General features: G+C 37.2%; 1 protein-coding gene across 3 annotated transcripts in view; it reads right to left on the bottom strand.

Moving 5' to 3' along the window:
* LOC138156303 (cullin-1) overlaps window positions 1-22,305 on the bottom strand; it is a 116,716-nt gene that overhangs the window by 17,238 nt on the left and 77,173 nt on the right. For all 3 annotated transcript variants that reach the window (XM_069081659.1, XM_069081580.1, XM_069081727.1), the window contains exons 9-11: window positions 14,061-14,191; window positions 271-378; window positions 87-193 (exon numbers count right to left, since the gene is read on the bottom strand). In XM_069081659.1, the coding sequence (XP_068937760.1) occupies window positions 87-193; window positions 271-378; window positions 14,061-14,191 (346 nt within the window). The remainder of the gene's footprint in view (window positions 1-86; window positions 194-270; window positions 379-14,060; window positions 14,192-22,305) is intronic.

The raw sequence follows: 22,305 nt of genomic DNA, 5'->3' as shown, positions 1-22,305 counted from the left end.
TTATACCGACAGCACACAAACCCCCCCACAAATATCAGGCCAAGATTCTTTCTCCACTATTTTAAAAATGTTAAGGCATCTAGTACCTTTTCTTCAACAAGGAATCACAGTATCGGGCCAACAACTCGGGAGATTTACTTGATGACTGAGCCATTTTGGTTACTGCATTGTTGTTTATAAAGCGACCACAAGCCTGTGAATCATACAAAACACAGTTTAAGAAAATTCAACATTAAAAGAATATGTCAGTTATAACATAAACATACTTACTTTATCAAGTGCAGCCACAAAGCCAGCATCATTGTTGAATGCTGACATTACTAGTGCATTGTATTTCTTATGAACATCCAACACTGTCTGTACATACATTTTGGGGTCCTTAAGAGAGGGAAAAACAAGGGAAGGTAGTTACTGCCTGGTAAAGTTATTCAGTTATTTTAACATATTAGCTCTAATACATTCATCGTTCAATTCATATTACCTTTTGGAGGACAACTGAGAAATGAGATCAGAAAAAACCTCTAGTCTTTTCTTGAAGTTAAACACTTGAAGAGGGGTAGGAAGGTAATTACCATGTATTAAATGTCATTTTCACCTCACTTAAAACCCAAAGTCTAATGTTAAGAACAAATATACTGGGAAGTCACAGTATTTGAAATAGGAAGATCCTATTAAAAAAAATTATCCACTGAGTAACTAGATTCTGATTATCTCACGGTTTGAAAAAAAGACCAAACACAAACTTGTCACCAAAGGACTTGATTATTCTAGCAGAGCTAAGTGAAATAAACTGAGGGCTAGAGAAGTTCAATGGTAACTGAAGTAGTCAGGAAAGACTTCCCAGAGGAGCAAGCCTTTTAAGAATGAGCAGAACCAGCTGGAGGAAAAATGGAGATATCTGATTAGTTAAGGAGCAAGACATGGGTATAGGAACAAACATGCTATATTCATGTGATAGTAAAAAGGATGATTTTGACAAGAGGTTTCTGTGTTGCAAAGTCATGAGAAACAAAAGATGGACTTATTTTATGAGAGGGGACAGACAAAAAAGAGGCAAAAGGCAGTTTCTGCCCTCAAGGAGCTCACAACATAATGGGGGCAGGAGGAGACAAAATATGGCAATAATAAACAAACCTACATACACAGTGGCCATATACAGGATAAATAAGAAATAATAATAGAAAGATAGTGCGGGTTGGGGAAAGACTTCCTGTAGAAGGTAGGATTTCAGCTTGGACTTAAAAGGAAGGCCTTTAAAGACTCACTATGAAGAACTACTAAGGGATTCTGAGTTAGAGAAGGATGATCTTCCTAATGTACAGTTCTGACTACTTCAATAGATGGATAAAGGATGAACTGAAAAGGGGAGTGACAGGAAATGGGGGAAAGAATAAGGACCAATTAGGGTGGTGCCAAGTTTGAATAGAGAAGAAAGGGTAAATGAGAGATACTGTGACAGGTAGAGTAAAAAGGAAAAGATGATTCACATTCTGAATCTGTGTATCTGGGAGGATGATGGTATCTACAGAAAGAAGCAAATTAGAAGAAAGGTCAGATTATGGATGGTAAATGATGAATTCAGTATTGGACATTCTGAGTTTCAAATGCTGGTAGGCCATCTAAGTAGAAATATTTTGCAAGCAGCTAAAGATAAAGACCTGCAGAAGAGTGATAGAGGATGTACTACTTGAGAGAAAAGTTTGCAATTACTTAGGAATTTTAAAAATAAGCACAGAATGACATTTTGGCTTAAGGTGGCACCACCAGAACAATGACATATTTCAAGAGAAAAACCTGACAAGATCTGGGGTCTAGCTAAATAAACTTGGGAGACAGAAATAAACTTGAGGAGGTAGTGTGGGGAAAAAAGTGAATTCAATTTTATAATGCTGAGACTGAGGTACTAATGAGTTGTCAATGTGGAAATGTCTAGTAGGCAGCTGATGATACAAGGCAGATAAACGGACAAGACAAGAGACAGAGATTTAGGTGTCTTTTGATACCCCTCCTTGAATTTCACTTTTCTACCGCCCTGGCAGTATACTATTTTTGCACTCCTCCCTCAGACTGATCTCATGTTTGGTTTTGGTTTTTTTCATGATTTCCTTTACTACCCCAAGATTCAGCTTTCCTGTTTTTTTCCCTAAACATGCTCTTCCATAAGAAATTCAACCATTTTAAAGTGGTTTCAACTTATCATTTATACACCGATGACACCTAAATCTCTGTCTCTTGTCTTGTCCGTTTATCTGCCTTGTATCATCAGCTGCCTACTAGACATTTCCACATTGACAACTCATTAGTACCTCAGTCTCAGCATTATAAAATATGGGGACAGTGAGGACTGTAGAAAATGTCAGTGAATCGGCCAATAAGTAGGTAACATAAGGTAAGATAAGATTACAGAGGATTAATAAAATATTAAAAGAGCACCCTCTGGTGTACAATGTATGTAAAGGTAATTAAGTTAGTGAGCATAATGCTCATTATAATTACTCCTAAAAGTAAGGTAAGCTGACAGGTGGAAAGGGTCTTATGAAGATAGGAAAGACCTACAAAGGTACTGGAGGCAATGATATGCAGCTCATTTGGTTTATTAAAGTAACAGAGGCTCATTTAAAAGTTCATGGTACATAAACACACTCTATTTTTTCTAATTAGAAATTCAACAATAATGTTTAAATAAAACTTTCAACAATCAGCACTTACTATGTACCAGGCACTATGCTAAGCACTGGGGACCACAAAAAAAAAGAGGCAAAAGACAGTTTCTGCCCTCAAGGAGCTCACAATCTAATGTGGGGCAGGAGGTGACAAAATATGGCAATAATAAACAAACATATATACACAGCATACAGGATAAATAATAAATAATTAATAGATAGTGCTAGAATGGGGTTGGGGAAAGACTTCCTGTAGAAGGTAGGATTTCAGCTAGGAAGTCAGTATATGGAGGTAATCTTATTCCACACAATTATACTTTTCTTAAATCAAAAGGAAAAGTCTAAAAACATTTCACAAACATTAAAGATAAAGATATACCACACTAAATACTTTAAAAGTCCCTTTCCATTTCTTAAACGCATAAGTCAAATTTAGCATGTAATATAATTTTGAATAATTCACTTCATATAAACTTCACTTAGATATAATTCCCAGGCATTGGTTATAAACTTAAATCATGTTATAGTCTAATTCCTCTCCTCAGGAAATACTAAAAAATATATATCTGTATGCATACTATCAACTGGGGATACCAACACAGATGGGAAGCGAGCTATTCCAAATGCAATGACATGAGCCAAAACAGAATATGTTACACTAGAGAGCCTGTAATCTGGAATGATGACATAGTGGGGAACTTGGAAAAGACCAAAGAATTGACCATGGTCTAGAATGGCCATTAGGAGACCAAGGCAACTTGCCATTCACGGGACACTTAAAAGAAGAATGCCATTCGAGGGCTTACCCAAGATGCCAATTTGTTGAGAAAGAGTTTGCTGGGGTAAGTCTGTCACCAGCATTAAAAAGAGTATCTACTATGCAAAAAAACTGCATGAGTCATGGTAGAATGTTAAAAAGTCAGTAAAAGGGGCGGCTAGGTGGCGCAGTGAATAGAGCACCGGCCCTGGAGTCAGGAGGACCTGAGCTCAAATCCGGCTTCAGACACTTGACACAAAAACTAGCCATGTGACCTTGGACAAGTCACTTAACCCCAACCTTCCCCTCTCCAAAAAAAAAAAGCCAGTAAAAAACGCAGAGCCTACCTTTTCATAGTTGATACTTTTGAAAGGTTGGGGGTGAGGTGGGGAGACAGGATGGAATATATGATCAACCAAATGAGTAGACATAGATATACATCTTGAACATGGAGAAATAATTTCACAACTATGAAACTATGTGTATATATAAATACATGTATACATATGTAAAAACATTTATTTTGTCATGCAATTATTTGGAAAAACAGTGAAAACTGCATCATGTTTCATTTTAAGTTGCTATTCTTTTTTAAAAAGGATATCAGAATTCAGTCTTTAACTGTAACATACACACAACATGTAAAAGCACAAATTCCAGAAAAACAAATATACAACAGACTGTGGAGCAATATAGTCAAATCAATTTATCTGCATGCAGATAATCCATTTTGTCAGTTACCTGTAACAAATTTTTAATCCTAGTCTGGCTTCCCCCTGTCACCCAGCATGTTTCTGAGGTGCCTCCCTCCAATGCCAGTTTGTGTATGCTCAGGGAATAAAATTAATTTTTAACATTAATATAAGAAAAAATAAATAGGAAGCCACATTTACTGCCTCAAAAATAGTATGTATCGAAGTCAACTATGAAAAAATTTTGATCGCCTGCTATTTGAGTATGAACTAAGCTACTATTTAATTATAGGTTTTTCTTTATGCTAGTTTCTGAGCTCTTCAAATACACAAGAGGACCTTATCCAAGGAGTTAAACTGGTCAATGTGATTTAGACAATTTAATTCACTTATTAAGCATCTACTATGTGTAAGGCACTGTAACTATAAAAATACATATGACATTGATCTTGTCCTTAAGGAGTTTAAATATACAACCATGTATGATACAAAAGATAATAAGTGTCGGGGAAATGTCCAAGAAAAGTGATATGAGACATCTTGAGCATGGAGAATTAATTTTAGCTTTTTTCTTTGGGGGGAGAGAGGAAAAGGGAAACTTTTTTTTAGAGAAACTTCAAAAGGAGGAAGGCTATTCTGAGCATAGCAAAAGTAAGAGTCAAGACATGGAGATGTGAGATGTCAGGGTAAGAGCATCCACTAGACCAGTTTGACTGAAATATAATACATTAAAGATAAGCCTGCAAAGATAGATCAAAATCAGATTGTGGAAGACCTTTAATGACAGATTAGGCATTTATTTTACCTTTTGGGCCAATAAGAAATTACTGGAGATTTTTGAATAGAGGAATCATGCAATTAAAGCTGTCCATTAAGACCAGACGAAATGATCATTCCAGTTAAGTAATCCAAGAAGGGTAGCAGTGGTTGGTGACTCCTTGCTTAAGGGTACTGAGAATGCTATTTATTGACAGGAAGTTAAAAACAGTAAAGCTGGCTATCTTCCTATAACATATATCTAGGTGTTATGGCGAAAATCCCTAGACTTGGTAAACTTTGTGGTCATGACTACTAATTCATTTCCGGATATTTATGCAGGCATAAATGATATTACCAGAGGGAACCTAGATGGGACTGCTAAGGATTCTGACCTCTTGGGCAACAAACTGAGGACCTCTGGTTTACAGCTTGTATTTTTACGCCTTCTACTTATCAAATTCAAAGGCTGCAAAAAAGAAAGGAAGATATGGGAAATGAATGACCAATTAAGATAGGTCAGAGAAAATGGGAAGGAGAATGGTAGAGTAAAACATGCTGCCATTCAGAATCAAAGACTCAAAGCTTGGACTCTGGCTTGATCACTGATCAGCTGGCCTGGGTGAGTGGAGAGAATTCACTTCAAGTCCCCAGGTCTCAGTTTCCATATCTGTAAAACAGAAGAGCTTTACTAGATGACCTTTAAGGTCATCTAGTCTATGATACTATGGATGAATGAACCAATATATTCTGGATTTCTAAACCGAGGATTACAACATTGGGAGGACAGGCTCCCAACTATGGATAGAATAGTTCTAACAAGAGTTGGAAACAAAGTATTTTCCTGGAGTTTTGGAAACCTCATCAAAAAAGTTTTTATACTAGAAAGAAAAGGGCAAGGATAAAGCTGTCTACTCACACCTCAGATCATCAAAGAGTTTAAGCAAACAAGACCATCGGGAGTAGTAATAATGGAGGAAGAACAGTAGCACAGATATCTGCCCAGACTTCCGCAGCACAGAAAACCGGATGAGTCAATAACACAACCACAGCCTCAGATGTCTATACAAGATGAATATATATCACTGCTGCCTGGCTGGATATGATGCAATATCTAAAATATCACTTAACTGTCTCTTTGACACTCACACAGTTACTAATCTAGTCTGAGTCCTAAATCACCTTTTGTCTAGACTATTAAAATAGCTTCTTAGCTGATTGCCCTTGTACCCAGTTTGTCCCTTCTTCAATCCACACTATACTGAGACAGTAAAATGAACTTCCTAAATCTAAGAAAGGGGAAAAAACTCTCGTTGCTTTGTACTGCCCGTAAGATAAAACACAAACTTTTCGGCCAGGAACTTAGTCCTTGACAATCTGAGTCCAGCCGACCTCTCCTTTACTCTGATTTCATACTACTACCCTTCACAAACTCTATATTCCAGCCAAAGAATACTATTAGCTGTTCCTGAACTGAAGTGTTCTACATTCTACCTCTGAGCATTCATTCCCATGGGCCATCATCCTTTACATATTTAACACAGACTCCCTGTCCCTGACTTTCAGAAACTCTGAATTCCTTCAAGTGTTCGCTTGAGGCTCTGGCATGTCCAAAAACATCCTTCCTGATTTCCCCCTCCAGCCCCAGGACTCTCTCCTTCTTCAATTTTCCATGTAATATACGTTTGTACATTCTGCACCCTTCTTGTAGCTGGTTTTCAGTCACATCCAATTCTTCGTGACCCCATCTGGAGTTTTCTTGGCAAAGATACTACAGTGGTTTGCCATTTCCTTCTCCAGCTTATTTTACAGATGAGGAAATGGAGGCAAACAAGGTGAAGTGACTTGACCAGGGTCACCCAGCTACTAAGTGTTTGAGGCCAGATTTGAACTTAGGAAGATGAGTTCTCTTGATTACAGGCCTGGCACTCTGTTCACTGTGCCACATAGCTGCTCATGCAGCTATTTTTATTTTTACCCTGTAAAATGCACACTCCCTGAGAGCTGTGGGTTGTTTCATGTTTTGTTTTGTTTTCTTTTTTCATCTCCAGAGCCTTACTTAAGCACACTGCCTTTCACATAGTAGGAACCCGATAAAGGTCTGTTGCACTGAACTGAACAGTGGGAAGCAAAGGTAAAAGACAGGTTGGACCAAGAGATATGACATCCTAATGTTAACCAATAACCAATATAGTAAGCAAACTTTACTGAACACTTCCTATGGTACACAATACAGGGACCACTATGAGAAAAGGTAGTAGGTAGGAATATGCCTATGATCAGGCAATGAGCTGACCACTTGGGGGGGGAGAGGAGGTTTTCTAAAGGGAGTAGTGGGAGATAAAGTTGGGATAGTAGGCAGAGGTTGGACTATCATCCAATTAAGAAGCCTGGTCTTTATGCTACATGGAAGAGAAGGCCATTCAAAGTTTTGAAAAAGGGCCACAACATATGCACAGTGATGCTTTAAAAATATGAACCTATTGGCAATGTGTCTAGAGGAGGAACTGCATGCTGGAGGTTTTGTGGTAAACTGGGAGAATACACAAAGATCACAAAATGCAATAAGCAGTTGCTGGTAAACAATTCCACTAGAAATGCCTGCAGGAAACAGAAAACACAAGACTACTACTTTAAGAATGAAGGGTTTTTTCTTTTTGCTTTTTGGAGGGCAAGTGGGGTTAAGTGACTTGCCCAAGGTCACATGGCTAGTTTTTGTGTTAAGTGTCTGAGGCTGGATTTGAGCTCAGGGCCTTCTGACTCCAGGGGGTCTGATGCCGGGGGTCTATTCACGGTGCCACCTAGCTGCCCCCTAAGAATGAAGGGTTTTGAAACCTATTGAAAATGTGTGCATTCTCCCAGGGTCATAATATAAGGGGGAAAAAAAAGAGAACTTTGGGGAACATAATTTGAATGAGAAAAATTAGGAAGAGAGAGTAGTCAAAGACAAGGTAGGAGGAAAAGCTAGTGCCTTTTCATTTAATTTCAGGAAGGAAGGAGATGCTAGTGTGGTGTAACAAAGGTTGTACAAGATAGGGATTGAAAAAAAGGACACTGACTTTGGTGTTCTACCAGTCATTTGGCAACTTTTAAATAATTAGTTTTAGCAGAAAGATGGGGTGTATCAAAGATTTCAGGGAGATGAGAGAATGACCAATGGGGATATGAAGACAGTAACCACTCTCGAATAGCTTGTTTGGCGGTGAAAGGAGGGTGGGAAAAAAGTAACAGCTAGGTGTCAAATAAGTTCTTTTCAAGGTAAGCAAGATTTGTACTTATAAGGTAGGAGAGTCTAAAAGGAGAGGTTGCAGATGCTAGAGAAGAGTAAATGAATTCTAAGAAACACAGGAACAGATGATATCAAGGATGTAACGGTGTCAGCCTTGGGAATAAAGAAAGATTAACTCTTAAAATTCAACTCCTTTTCACAAGCAAAGGTGGGGAACAAAGGAATCAGAATGTTGTATATGCAGATAGTCATAGTATCAGCTGATTTTGCCTAACTGATTTTCTTAATAACAGTAGGGTGGATGGGAATACATTTGGAAATGTTCATGGTATACAAACATAAGATGTCAATATCTTTTTTTTGGGAGCAAGACAATTGGGGTTAAGTGACTTGCCCAAGGTCACACAGCTAGTTAAGTGTCAAGTGTCTGAGGCCAGATTTGAACTCAGGTTCACCTGATTCCAGGGCCGGAGCTCTATTCACTGGGCCACCTTGCTGGCCCCATGAATACCTTTTTTCTGAAAGTCTCCATCTTCCTTTGAGATAGGGAGAGAAAGGCAAGAAAATAGGTATGCTGAGGGAAAGAAGCAGAGAGTTCCTAATAATCTTAGTGTTCTCAGTAAGGTGGGAGATGAAGTTAATTTCAGAAAAGGATGATGACATTAAGAATGGGGGCCTAGGGAAAGAGGAAACAGGGTACAATCTAGACTGATTAACTATAACTGAACATAAGGACAAGGCAACATTTTAAAGATCATTGTTTTTTAAGCATAGCTTAGATAGTTATTTTTCTAACATGGGTTTATAGCATTAGATTGCGAGCTCCTTGAGATCAGGAACCATTTTTTGCCATTTGTACGTTTCCAATGCCCTCACAGTGGGCATTTAATATATATTTTACTGATTGATTAACCAATACCAGTCTTTGGCAAGTTTTTTTGCTTTGTTTTTAAATAGTTTGCCAAACGTTTACTATCAAAGGTATTTACTTCTTAAAAACTATCAGCTTTAACAATATATTCATTCTATCTATGCTTTTGTTTCTCTCACCATTGGCTACCAATCCCCATCCCCTGAATCAATTGAGAGTCAATGAAATGAGGCTACAGATATTGTTCTATGTTCTAATTTCAATGAGGAAACACTAGTACTTTTCCTGAATGCATCACAAATCACATTCTTGCCACAACATAGCTTACTTACCGTTGTCTTCACTGATATAATTTCATACATTCTTTCTATAAAGTATACCAGTCACTTAGGTATTTACTTATCTACAAGATTTTTTATCTATTTGAAAATTTGACAATTTCAGTATGTATACCCTCTTTTAAATAATTTATAAAAATGTTAAATAATAAATGCTTGTTGATTAAAATCAAACTAGGCCCGGAGCTGATCCTCAAGTGACTCCCCTGCCCCTCATCTCTCCATTTTTTCACATTATCTGCCCTATCTTTTCTTTTCTTTCCTAGTATTTGACAGTATCTGCCCTATCTTTTCTTTCCTGGTACTAACAAAATACTCCTCCTCCCCCCTCCCTTCTGTTTTTTCCCCCCATTACAAACTTGCTAAAGTTTTTTTTTTTTTAAAGTTCAATTAGTTATTCCTATATTTACCTGTTAATCTACAAATAACTATTCTAGATTAACCCTGGTATGATTTGCTGTCATCAAAGCCACACTATCTGTCAACTAAACAAGTGCTGCTGCGTTCGATGATTTTACCATTGGTCATAGCTTCTATCAACTTACTTCATGCAGGAAGTTAGTCAGTGGTCTTACACAAGAAATATATGGGATTTTATGACAGAACAGGCATGAAAGGGGAAAGAGATATAGTAAAGGTGAACTCAAAACTGCTGAGTTGGTCAGATTGTGAGATACTGCTGAATCTGACTTTTCGAAATGGTTTGGAACACTGGGAAATGACAAATCAGAAGTCCCGCTTCTGAAATTGACTAAACAAACATCTTAAGATGGCTGAATGAAGAATGAAGTGAAGGCGAGAAGATATAGTTCCACCAAAAACCATGACATTTTTAAGGACTGTTTCCCTGTTAGAAAGCATTTCATTAAGTAGCAGTTTACATAATATAGTTCTTAATAAATATTAAGATAAATTTCACATCTCCCTGAATCACTTATCAACTAGTTATCAATTTCAATTATTGTCAGTCTTGGAGGAAGATACAGAATGCAGGAAAAGATTTTCACGTTTAGCATTTTATACAAGTAAGAACATCTTAGATATTTGGAATTTCTTTAATTCAGAATATGTAGCAATCTGGAAATACAATGTAATGTTCTTTTCTATCACTAGTGAAAGTTTCTAATCAAGATAACCTAATTTCCTAATCAAGATAATCATAATAATTATTATGACAGCTGTCGCTTTCATAATGCATTAGAGTTTGCAAAGTACTACATATCCTCTTTATTATTTATTGTCATATTAAAAAATATACTAAAAACCAAAGTTCAAAGAGTTTGCTCATGATCACATTGATAGGTATTTTTTTTTTTAAGCAACTTGCTCAAGGTTACACAGCCAGTTATTATTTCTGGGTGTGGTGCTGAGTATCGGAGCCCGGATTTGATCCAGGTCATCCCGACACTGAAGCCGGTGCTCTTACTCGCTGAGCCACCTGGCTGCTCCACATTGATAGGTATTAAGGGTCATTTGGGTAAGATTTGAACCCAGGTTCTCTCCAGTTTCTCACATGCGGCTTCCTGTTTCTTTTTATTTTATTATTATTTTTTTAAAGCAATTGGGGTTAAGTAACTTGCTCAAGGTTACACGGCCAGTTATTTCTGGGTGTGGTGTTAAGTATCTGAGCCTGGATTCGATCCCCAGGTCATCCCGACACTGGGGCTGGTGCTCTTACTCGCTGTGCTACCTGGCCGCCCCGACATTCCTGTTTCTTAACACAGACCACCCCCAATATTTGGAATGCAATCTCTTACCACCTCTCTAGCTTCCTTCAAAGCTCATTTCAAAGGTCACCCCCTACATGAGAGCTTTCATTGGTAGTCATCTCCTCCTGTAGGAAGGAAACACCTTGAAAGAAGAGGAGATTCAATTTTGTCTTTGTGAATCCTAGGGTCTAGCATATAGCAGATGCCTAAAGTTCTACTACTTAAAATGCTAGAAAGCAATTAATTTTCTAAAGTAATACTTTCCTTCAATATTACTTTTTATGCTGTCAAAAAGACAACATATATCTTAGTTGCTTAATATATAGTGTCAAGTCAGTCAAATAAGTACTTTGCAGTAAGACCTTCTTAACTTACAAAAACAATTCCTTATTTATTACTGCAGAACTTTATAAGCAAAAGTTCATTAAATATTAGTACAATATTAATAGAAAGTCACCTCTCTATATCCTGCAGTTTGGATTGCTTGCAAATTCAAATATAACTTCTCCATCATCATTCCAAATTAGTGAGATTTCACTGAATGTAAGGAAAAAAAGGACTATTTCCCCTTATCTTTACAATGCACGATGATAAAATTAATGTCTATTAAAGATGTCTAATTTTTGTTGTAATAAAAATTACATATTCCAAAAGACTGTGAAACTAAAGTTCATATTTGATGCAATCATCATCCAAAAAAAGAGTCGGAGAAATATAGAATATCAAGAAAGGGAACTAATCTGTGGATGAAAATTTCCTAATACTACTGAAATTCTTTTCAAAAGGGAAAGGAGATAATAAGAAAACCCATTCCCATTAAGAACAGAAAAAAGTCATTCTATTCCAGGAGAAAAAAAATACAAAAAATAAAATTTTGTAGTAATATAAATTCTTCACTGGAATAATCAGTGTCAAGAGGCTAATTAAAAATAGGGCCATACAGCACAGGGGACACAAGACAGACTTCAGAGTCAGGAAGACTTGGGTTCAAGCACACTTTCCAGATGCTCTATTTAAGAAGGGGTCCAGGGAAGAAACTTATTTCTCACTTATCTAGTGACCTCAATTTCAACGCTGTCTCCAGAAACTCATCTTTCTAGATCACCCTATATCCCATTCAGAAACACACACCTCCCCAGAACCCCTCTCTCCCTCTGACTAGAGAGAGTCAACACCAAAGAGATCCTTTATTTGAATAGGATGCCCAAGACAGATAGCACATCAATTTGCACTGGCTACAGCAATTCATCATTCCCTTGGGCAGGGTGCCCTAATTTCTCCACATAACTGCTGCCCTTCCTGACCTCACTTCAGTTTATTTTATATATTTTCTCCCATATTAGACAAGATCTTTTCTTTAAGTATACAATACATCTAGATTAGCTATTAAGATTATCATTTCTTATTTGGTCTCCAAAAGAGGGCATGGACTGCCTTTTGCCTTATTTTGTAACCCCAATGCCTAACACAGCACCATAAATAATTAAGTAGGCACTTAAATACTTACTGACAGACCTCTAAGAAATAATGGCTATAGGACTCTGGACAAGCCACAATCTCTCAGGGCCCAAGACACCTCTCTAATACTTACTTAGCTGTAGAAGAGCTGCTGATATGCATTGGTAGAATAAACTAACTCACTAGGTGTTCCTGAAATCAATGATATCACAAGTCTAGAAGTCCCCTAGCCCAAATTCACAATACTAAAATAAAAATAATTCTAACTATATCAACTGGCTTTAGAAAAAAAAATTTTTATGTCATAGTTAATTTTTTAAAACAGTTAACCTCAATCTTTGTATCCCATTCACTGAAAGCTGGGGTAACTGAATAGGTCACATATAAAAAGGGTTATTAGGAGATGTCTTTCAAAATTATACACTATAAATGTATCTGCTACACATGAATAAATGAGAATGCCTTCCTTTATTTTTGCCTCTCTGAGCCAACAAGAGAGATCTTCTGGTAGGTTTATTTAAAAGACAAATTATTTTACTTAGTAAGCATATTCTGACAGTTCGAATTTCCAACAAAGAAGTGAATTTCAGTTTTAAGGCTCAATGTCTACATCAGTCAGGCAACAATATTCAGTATTCACATATATAAAGCAGTCTGTAGATAGCTACAAAGCAAAGAGGCAATCATAATAAAGTAGAAAAAACAATGAACTTTTCCCACAGGCCTGTATCTTCCCTCTGATTTCATAGTTAAAATCCTAGAAAAGTTACTTTTACTTCTCCTCCCAATCATTTCTCAACCTCCTGCAACCTGTCTAATTTTATCACTTAAATGAAACTACTCTCTCAAATGATCAATGATATCTTTAACTGCTCTATGTCATGGTTCTTTCTCCACCTTTATAAATGTTGACTTTTCTGCAGTATGTGATACTGATTCTTTCTAGATTTTCATGACACTACTCTCTCAGTTCTCTTTCTTCATCTTCAAACATGAATGACTAAAGACATACTACAAATTTCAAGGATGTGGGACAACATAAAACCTTTCCCTAAGTAAAAAATACATCTAGACAACTTCAAAACACCACCAATTCTTATTTGGTCAATGAAATGTCATTTTATTCTCTCTGAAGATATCTTTTAACTGTTTCCAGAAATAGCCTTATATGAGACAACTATTCCTTACACAATAAATAATCAGATCAAAGTTTTAAAATTATGGCTTATGGGTGGTTAGCAGCATAACGCCAAAAGGTCTTCAGGGTATTCCTTGTTTTCCTGTATGTAATGAAGCCTGCTTTCTTCTGGTTTAAAGGCTCAAGATGGAAATAGTAAACAAGGGCTAAAACTAAAAATCACTAAGTCATATAAATGGTAATAATAAAAATATTTTACCTAGGACTTGGCAGAAATAGTATAAAAACATGCAAACTATTACAAAATTATAACCAAGGGATTTCTCATATGAAAAATAAAATTAAATATGTTCCTCATCAAAGTTCCAGCTGAAATTAACCAATGGAAACACTGAAATTATTCACTGTGTACAATTATACTTTGCCAAATTCTCTTAAACACTACTTACATTTAAAGCAGCTTCTCCACATTTTTCAATCGCAGCTAGACCCTGATTATGAATATGCGTTTCTAAAAGTTTTTTCAATTCTCCAAGACCATCTTGAATTCGAGATACAAGATTATACATGCGTCCCAAATCTAGAAGAAAAAGATAATTATTTCTAGAAACATTCAGCAAAATGCAATATTTTTCTGTCAATCCTCTATCAGGTTCGTTGTACTAAAAAGAGAATTTCTTTTCTTTGCTGAAATATAATTTGAATCTTTAAAAAAAAGGGTTTCATAATGAAAATACCTGATTACATTCACAAACTTATCTCATCTTTTAACTACTAATTTATATAATTCACCATTTAAGCTGCATTCTACTATCCCTAAAGAAAATATTCTTTAACTTTCCTCATGTATAAGACTTCACTGCCCCATTAGCTTCTACCCAAATTCTGTACCACTGGCTCTACTTGTGGAAAGCAGGCAGGCCATAGGCAACAAGAATAACATTTTGTGAGAAGGGCCCAAACAACCTTAAAATTCTCCAAACTTCCTAGTATGTACAACTGGAACATTTACCTACAGAAAAGATCATTTATCATTGTTATTTTACAATAATCATGAAGAATACTAGGTCTTGGTATTTGGGGTATATTCCCCAAGAAAAACTATTATTTCTTTATATGTTCTGCTAAAAAAGAGTATTTTAAAACTATGCTCTTACACACACAAAAAAGTTCAAACTAAATGTTCCACAGCTGTGACCTAAATTGACCCCTAGAGAAGAGCTGAGAAAATACATCTCTTGCTCCTTTCTTTGCAAGTGAAGGACTATAGGTATGGACTATTACATATAGGCATTAAGACTTGACTGATATATTAAGGATCTTTCTAAAGCTGCTTTTTAAAATTCTCTGTCATTTTTTTTTAAGCAGAGGGGGAAAATACACAGTCATCTCTTGACATTCATAGGGGTTAAGGGGGCACAACCTCTGCAAATATGAAAAACCTGCAGTTAACACTAGGCTCTAAAACAAACTCTTTTAAAAAAATAATTCTGATGATATTTATTTAGCACATAACAAAAGTAAAATAACACAATGAACTCATGAAAAAGTTGTAGTTTTTATGGTCGAGATTAGTCTCTCACAGGTGTAGTTGAAGGAACTGTTTCACATAGACTTCCTTCTCCTACGAAAAGCTGAAGGTAGTCATCATAGTAGGAGAAAATCATATGACTGACTCTGGATGGTAGAGAGAAAAGAGGAATTCCCAGAGACTGTATAGCTGGTAGTTCTTTAGTATACTGAAACTTTTAACAAAGTTAAACTGTTTGTAGTAAATTTACATATGTATGCTTATGGTAGTAAATGATAAAACAGATAAATGATATATGGTATTTATGACTTACTAAATATTTATTTTTCTTTACATAGGTACATCTACAATAACCAAAACAGATAATTATGAAACATAAATGTCACAGGATGACTGTATTAGAAAATAAAGATGGATGAAGAGGGGGCGGAGCCAAGATGGCGAAGTAGAAGCACGACCTTCCTGCGGCTCCGGCTTCCACCTTCCCCAATCCATGTAAAAAGGGGACTCTAAACAAACTTTGGAGCTGCAGAGCCCACAAAATGACACAGAGAAGCTAATCTCCCACTGAGGACAGCCTGGCAGGCTGGCAGGAATCCAGCGCAGCGCTCTGGGAGCTGAGCCCAGCCCCACACCGAGGCTTTAGCCCCAGGGCGGGCCTGACCAGCCGCTGGCCAGAGGGACTCCAGATCTAGCAGCAGCTGGGGCAGTTTCCAGATTTATCAATACATAGATGCGAAGGACAAGGTGAGAGGCCAGTGCAGTCTGGACTTTGGGACCCAGTAAGTGGGAGTGCCTGGCTTTTGCCCCCGGGGCAAGAAACCACTGAGACGCCAGCACAGCCAGCCAGCGCCATGTGGTGGCTTCAGCTCTTGGCCTGCAGAGTGTAGGGGGACCAAGCACCAGTCTGAGGGGTAATCGCTCTTGCTTTAACCTACTTGGATCTGGATTGCAGTCTAGGGTGGAGGTCCTGGGGTGTGTGTCCAGCTTGCCAGAGCGTGTGGAGACCTCAGAGAGAGCACCCATCTAATACCTCCGGCAGCTGAGAAAACCCCAGTGTTTGGGACGAAAACTCCCCTGTCTGGTGGCAGAGTCCTACTGTGACAAAAAGCCCAAAAGTCAAATAATTGAGTGGCAAAATGAGCAGGCAAAGGAAACAAAGCAGACAGAAGATTCCAACATTACACTCCTATTTTGGGGATAAGAAGGAGCAAGGCATGGAACAGGAGGAAAACAGTGAAGTCAGAACTCCTGCACCAAAAGTTTCAAAGGAAAATACAAGCTGGTTACAGGCCATAGAGGACCTTAAGAAGCAGATAAGAGAAGTGGAGGAAAAATTGGGAAGAGAAATGAGAACACAATGCAAGAAAATTATGAAATGAGAGTCAACAGCCTGACTGAAGAAAATAACACCTTAAAAAACAGACTGACTCAAATGGCAAAGGAGGCTCAAAAAGGCAATGAGGAGAAGAATGCCTTAAAAAGTCGAATTTGCCAGATGGAAAAAGAATCTCAAAAGCTCACTGAGGAGAATCATTGCTTCAGAATTAGATTGGAGGAAATGGAAGCTAATGACTTTATGAGAAATCAAGATGCTGTTAAACAGATCCAAACAAATGAAAGAATAGAAGGCAATGTGAAATATCTCATGGGAAAAACCACTGACCTGGAAAATAGATCCAGGAGAGATAATTTAAAAATTATTGGACTACCTGAAAGCCATGACCAAAGAAAGAACCTAGAAAGCATCCTCCAGGAAGTTCTCAAAGAAAACTGCCCTGATGTTTTAGAACCAGAGGGCAAAATAGAGGTTGAAAGAATCCACCGATCACCTCCTGAAAAAGATCCCAAGAAGAAAACTCCTAGGAATATTATAGCCAGGTTCTGGAATTCCCAGATTAAGGAGAGAATATTACAAGCAGCCAGGAAGAAACAATTTGAATATTGTGGAAACACAATCAGGATAACCCAGGATCTGGCAGCTTCTACACTGAGGGATCGAAGGGCTTGGAATGTGATATTCCGGAGGTCAAGGGAGCTGGGATTAAAACCAAGAGTTACCACCCAGCAAAACTGAGTATCATGTTTCAGGGGAAAATATGGTCATTCAGTGGAATACAGGACTTTCAAGCATTCTTGCTGAAAAAACCAGAGTTGAATAGAAAATTTGACATTCAGATACAAGAAGCAAGAGAAGCATGAGAAGGTAAACAGGGAAAAGAAATCATAAGGAACTTATCAAAGTTGAACTATTAACATTCCTACATGGAAAAACAATAATTGTAACCTATGAAACTTTTCTCAGTAGTTGAAGGGATTAGAAATATATATATATATATATCTTTATATGAGGGTATGCGGGCATATGAATACATATGTGAATGTGTGTATATATGTTTACAGGTATACATAGATAGAGGGCACAGGACCAATTTAACAGGAAGGGATGATACTTAAAAGGTGAAATTAAGAGGTGAGAGGAATATAATGAGAGCAGATGGGGAGAGACAGATTGGGGCAAACTATCACACAGAAGAGGCAAGGGAAAATGGTTACAATGGAGGGGAAGAATAGGAAGGCAAAAGGGAATGGGTCAACCTTATTCCTATTGAATCTGGCTTGAGGAGGGAGGGAAATACACACTAAATAGGGGATCTCACCCTCCAGGAGAATGGGGGGGGAAGGGGATGAGAGGGGGGATGATGGAAAGGAGGGCAGGCTGGGGGGGAGGGAAGTTGGAAGCACCCACTTTTGAAAAGGGACAGGATCAAAGTAGAGAATAGAACAAGTGGGAGGTGGGATAGGAGGGAGGGAAATATAGTCAGTCTTTTACAATATACCTACTATGTTATTGTTTTGCATTAGCTGCACATATACAACCTATACTGAACTGCTTGTCTCCCTAGTGGGGGTGGTTGGCAGGGGGGGAAGGGAATGAATCTGGAATTGAAAGTTTTAAAATCAAATATTCAAATATATATATACATACTATTATTAATACCATCTTACATGTAATTAAGAAATAAGATATACAGGCACTGAGGCATAGAGATCCACTGGAAAAGTAGAAACGGGTATGGAAGAAAATATGGGAGAGAGCAGATTGGAGGTGGGGATATCCTGTGGGACTGCTGTTTTGGGGAGATGGGTAGGGGATAAACGGGGAGAAAATTTGTAACTCAAAATCTGGCGGAAACGAATGATGTAAATCAGAAGTTAATAAAGCATTTAAAAAAAAAGATGATCTGGAAGCAAAATGTATTAACAAAAACCTGATCACTCATATATCGGAAACCTACTTTTAAAAAATGGAAGCATATACAAAATCGAAATATTTGTAACTCCACAAATTCTTCTATGATACTTAAAAATTAGGACTGCTATTTTAGGGGAAGTGAAGTTCTGTCATAAATACCTTTCAAAAGAAATGAGTGAAAAAGAGCACTTAAAGTTATCCGTATGATAAAGAGTCAATTTCTGAGAAAGTGACATAAATAATACTTCAAAGAAGACTGAAAATTACATTAATCACTAATCAGTGGTGCAGAGCCAGGCACTACAAGATGAACACATATACAAAGCAGTAAGAAAATAATAAAAGTACAAAATTATGTGACAAAGATATGTAACTCAAAAGGAAGAAGCCCTTAATTTAAGATGAACATTCAGTTTAAAAAAGTTATACAGTTGATTACAAACCAATAATCAATACACAATGACATGCTTTCCATTAATAGTTCACTTGAAGTAGATCTATTGTATTCCAAATTACTGACTTCCTATATTTACTTCTCCTATCTCTTCTTCATGCCATCACTGTCTTTTTTCATTTTCAACTTCTTCCTCACTTTTATTTTTCCATAACTACTTCTTCAAACTCAAATAATCTTTGGTACCACTTATGGAACTTGAACTATAAAATGCTGTTAAACCATTAACTGAAAATGTCTGGATTTCTCTGATCTTAGTTCAATGACAAAGCAATGCTGAATTGGTTTCTTTAATTTTGCCACAACAGTAATGGCATCAACCTCCTAACTTGGTAATGGTGAGGTTCTAGGATCTTACATTTGGAGTTGCAAGACACCTAAGAGGTGATCTCGTCCTGTCCAGTCATGTAGCAAAGAAACTAAATAAAGCCCAGGGATGTTAAATGATTTGAGGTCACAAAGCTAATGAATGGAAGACCTGGGATTTAGAGCCAGATCCTTTTGTCTCCATATGTAGTACTTCTGTCACTATATTCTTTTTCCTTCTGATAAAAGGAATTTGGGGTAAACTGTGGAACAAAACTGAGGAAATCAAACCTATTTTTTAACAAATGGTTAGCAAAAATACCGTGTGTATATATACAAAAATTTAGTATTTCAAAGGGAAAATGTGGTAACAAAGAACTTTTCTCACAAAATCCTTATATCATATAAAACCCTGGGTTAAGAACATGATTCCCTACCCAACACTTTTTTTCTAAAAAAAAGGTATAGAAGACAGTTGGGCATAGGAGCCACACTGGTGGTACAGAAGAGAGTCCAAACACTAAAATAGCTGTGCAAGTAAAGGTGGTAACCTAGGGATGGTTGCACCTATGCAGATCAGCAGGTTAGGTGAGGACTTGTTCACTGCAGAGAAGTTTATGTCTTTTTTCTTTCACTTCCACTACAAAATGGTAACCTGGGGCCTTCAAAGCCCCATGGCAAGATATAATTTTGGGAAAAGGAAGTAGTGTATACGAAATACATGGGAATTGCAGAGTACAGGCTATGTATGGAATTTAGTGACTAGTTCAGTTTGGCTGGTAAAGTACATGGTAGGCAACAGTGCTAATTAAGGAAGAGCAGTAACAACTTGTATTCTCAGTCTCCTTTCTATTCCCTCTACCTTAACCCCAGGATGCAGCACATTACCACTTCCATGGATTATTATAACAAACCAACCATATCCTTCTACCTCTGCTCTCATATCTCTGTTCCATTCTGCTCTAACAACAACACAGATATAGGGTACTTTAATGCTTACAAAATGCTTAACTTCCTCAGGCATAGACAGATTCATATAATTTCTCTCCTCAACCAACTTTGGGGACTTCCCCTATTCACTATCCTCTACTCATGCAAAGTACCGGGGAAATAAAGACAAAAAGGTTCATGATGTCATGAAGCATATATTCCACTTGGGCATGAGTGTGTCTTGTAGAGAGGATGCAACCTGTACACGGATGAGTAAAATACAAGGTAGAGAATAGAGAAATCAAAAGCAATCAAAGCATTCCATAAATATTTGAGAAGGAAGAAAGTGCTATCAAATCAAAAGGGGGTAGGGGCTGGTAAATGGGAGGATATACATAGTTAGGAAAGAGGGTAATATAAGATAACGAATTTGAAATTTAGAAATGGTCAGGAAAATGGAAGTAGCTTCAAATTGGCAAAAATAAGAAAAATGATAATTGAGAAAACTGCAGGAAATCAGGCACATTAATGTACTGTCGTTGAAACTGTCAATTGCCACAATCATTCTGGAAAGCAACTGGGAACTATTCCTAAGTCATTACACCAAACCCTTTGAACTAGTCATGCCACTACAAGATCTCTTCCACAAAGTAATCAAATAGAGAAGAAAAAGACCCTTATGTACAAAAGTATTTATAGGAGCTCTTCATGTTTTAGCAATGAACTGGAAATTAAAGGGATGTTCATCAACTGAAGAAGTGAACATATAACAGCATACAAATATAACAAAAAGGAGTTTCAGAGGAACCAGTGAATACATGTACGAACAGATGCAATCTCATGGGAGCAGAAGCAAAAGAAAAATGTATGTAACAGAAACAACAACAAGAAAAACAACTGAAAAATACTTAACAACCCTAATTGATGCAATAACCAATGATCAAACATATTTTCTACCTCCTAAAATAGAGGTAATGGACTCATGGTATAAAATGTGACAGGTTTTTTTTAACATGGTCAATGTAGAAATCCAAATGGCATGACAAATTTACTTATAGGGGTTTTTTCTTTTTCCTTCTTTTCACTTGTGAGGTAGAGAAGAAGGAGAAAGAAAAATGCTTACTTAAAAAAAGTTTAAAAAAGAAATCAGACTATGGCTTTTATGAGTGTGCAGAGATGGGAATCATGCAAAATTCAGGGACTAGCTTAGTCTACTTTGGCTGGTATTTACTCTGCTGAGGAGTATGCTAAGGGAGGATGGAAAGATGGGTAGGTTGGTTTCAGATTGTAAAGAATCTTAAATATCAAACTTAAAGAGTTCGTATCTTATTCTAGACGCAGTAAGGAGTCAAAGAAGGTTTTTGGCAGGGAAATGATAAGGTAGGATCGATGATTTATGAAGATTATATTGGCAGTCCTGTGGAGGATGAACTAGAAAGGGGAGAGATCTAAGGTGGAGATTAATTAGTCTCACAGATTTAGGGCTGGAAAGAACTTTACAATAGAGTCAATCTATTCTAATGCCTGATTTTACAAATGAGGAACTAAGACCCAGAAAGATTCAGTGACTAGCTCAAAGTCACACTGGTGACAAAGTAGTTTGACTCAGGATTTGAATTCATATGATAGCTCCAGGGCTTTCTGGAGACATTTACCATAATTTAGGCAACAGTTTCTGAATTAAGCTGATGGCCATGTGAATGGAAAGGAGAAAGATGATTTGACAGTGCTTATATACATAAGGAATGAGAAAGAAGGAAAAATCATAGATAACTCTGAGGAAGTACACCTAAATGACTAGAAAGATGGGGTAAGCTTTGGGGATAAAGACGAGTTTAGTTTTGCATGCGAACTGGAGGTTTTGTCAGGATATTTACATGTGAATATTCACAAGTGCTTGGAGGTGCAAAACTGGAGCTCAGGCAGGAGATTAAGGCTGGTTCCAAAGACTCACAAGTTGCCTCTACTTAAGCAACAAATGAGCCCACAGGGATGGATAGATGAGATGACCACATAGAGAAAGGAGGAAACCCAGAATTCTGGGGAACCTTCACTTAGGACATAAGGAGGTAGATCCTGATCCAGCAAAAAAAAAAAAAAACAAGCTGAATTTGAGTGAAGGACATGTAGATGAAATCAATTAACAAGCAATTATTAAGTATCTACTAGGTTCCAGGCACTGGGGATGTATAAAGATAAAAAAATTAAATAATCCTT

This window comes from Petaurus breviceps, unplaced genomic scaffold, assembly GCF_028583685.1.
Source record: "Petaurus breviceps papuanus isolate PSGF00001 unplaced genomic scaffold, PetGlider_PUasm1.0 110, whole genome shotgun sequence".
Classification (NCBI taxonomy): domain Eukaryota; kingdom Metazoa; phylum Chordata; class Mammalia; order Diprotodontia; family Petauridae; genus Petaurus; species Petaurus breviceps.
The sequence above is the reverse complement of the archived record's forward strand: the minus strand, read 5'-3'. Positions and strand labels throughout refer to the sequence as shown.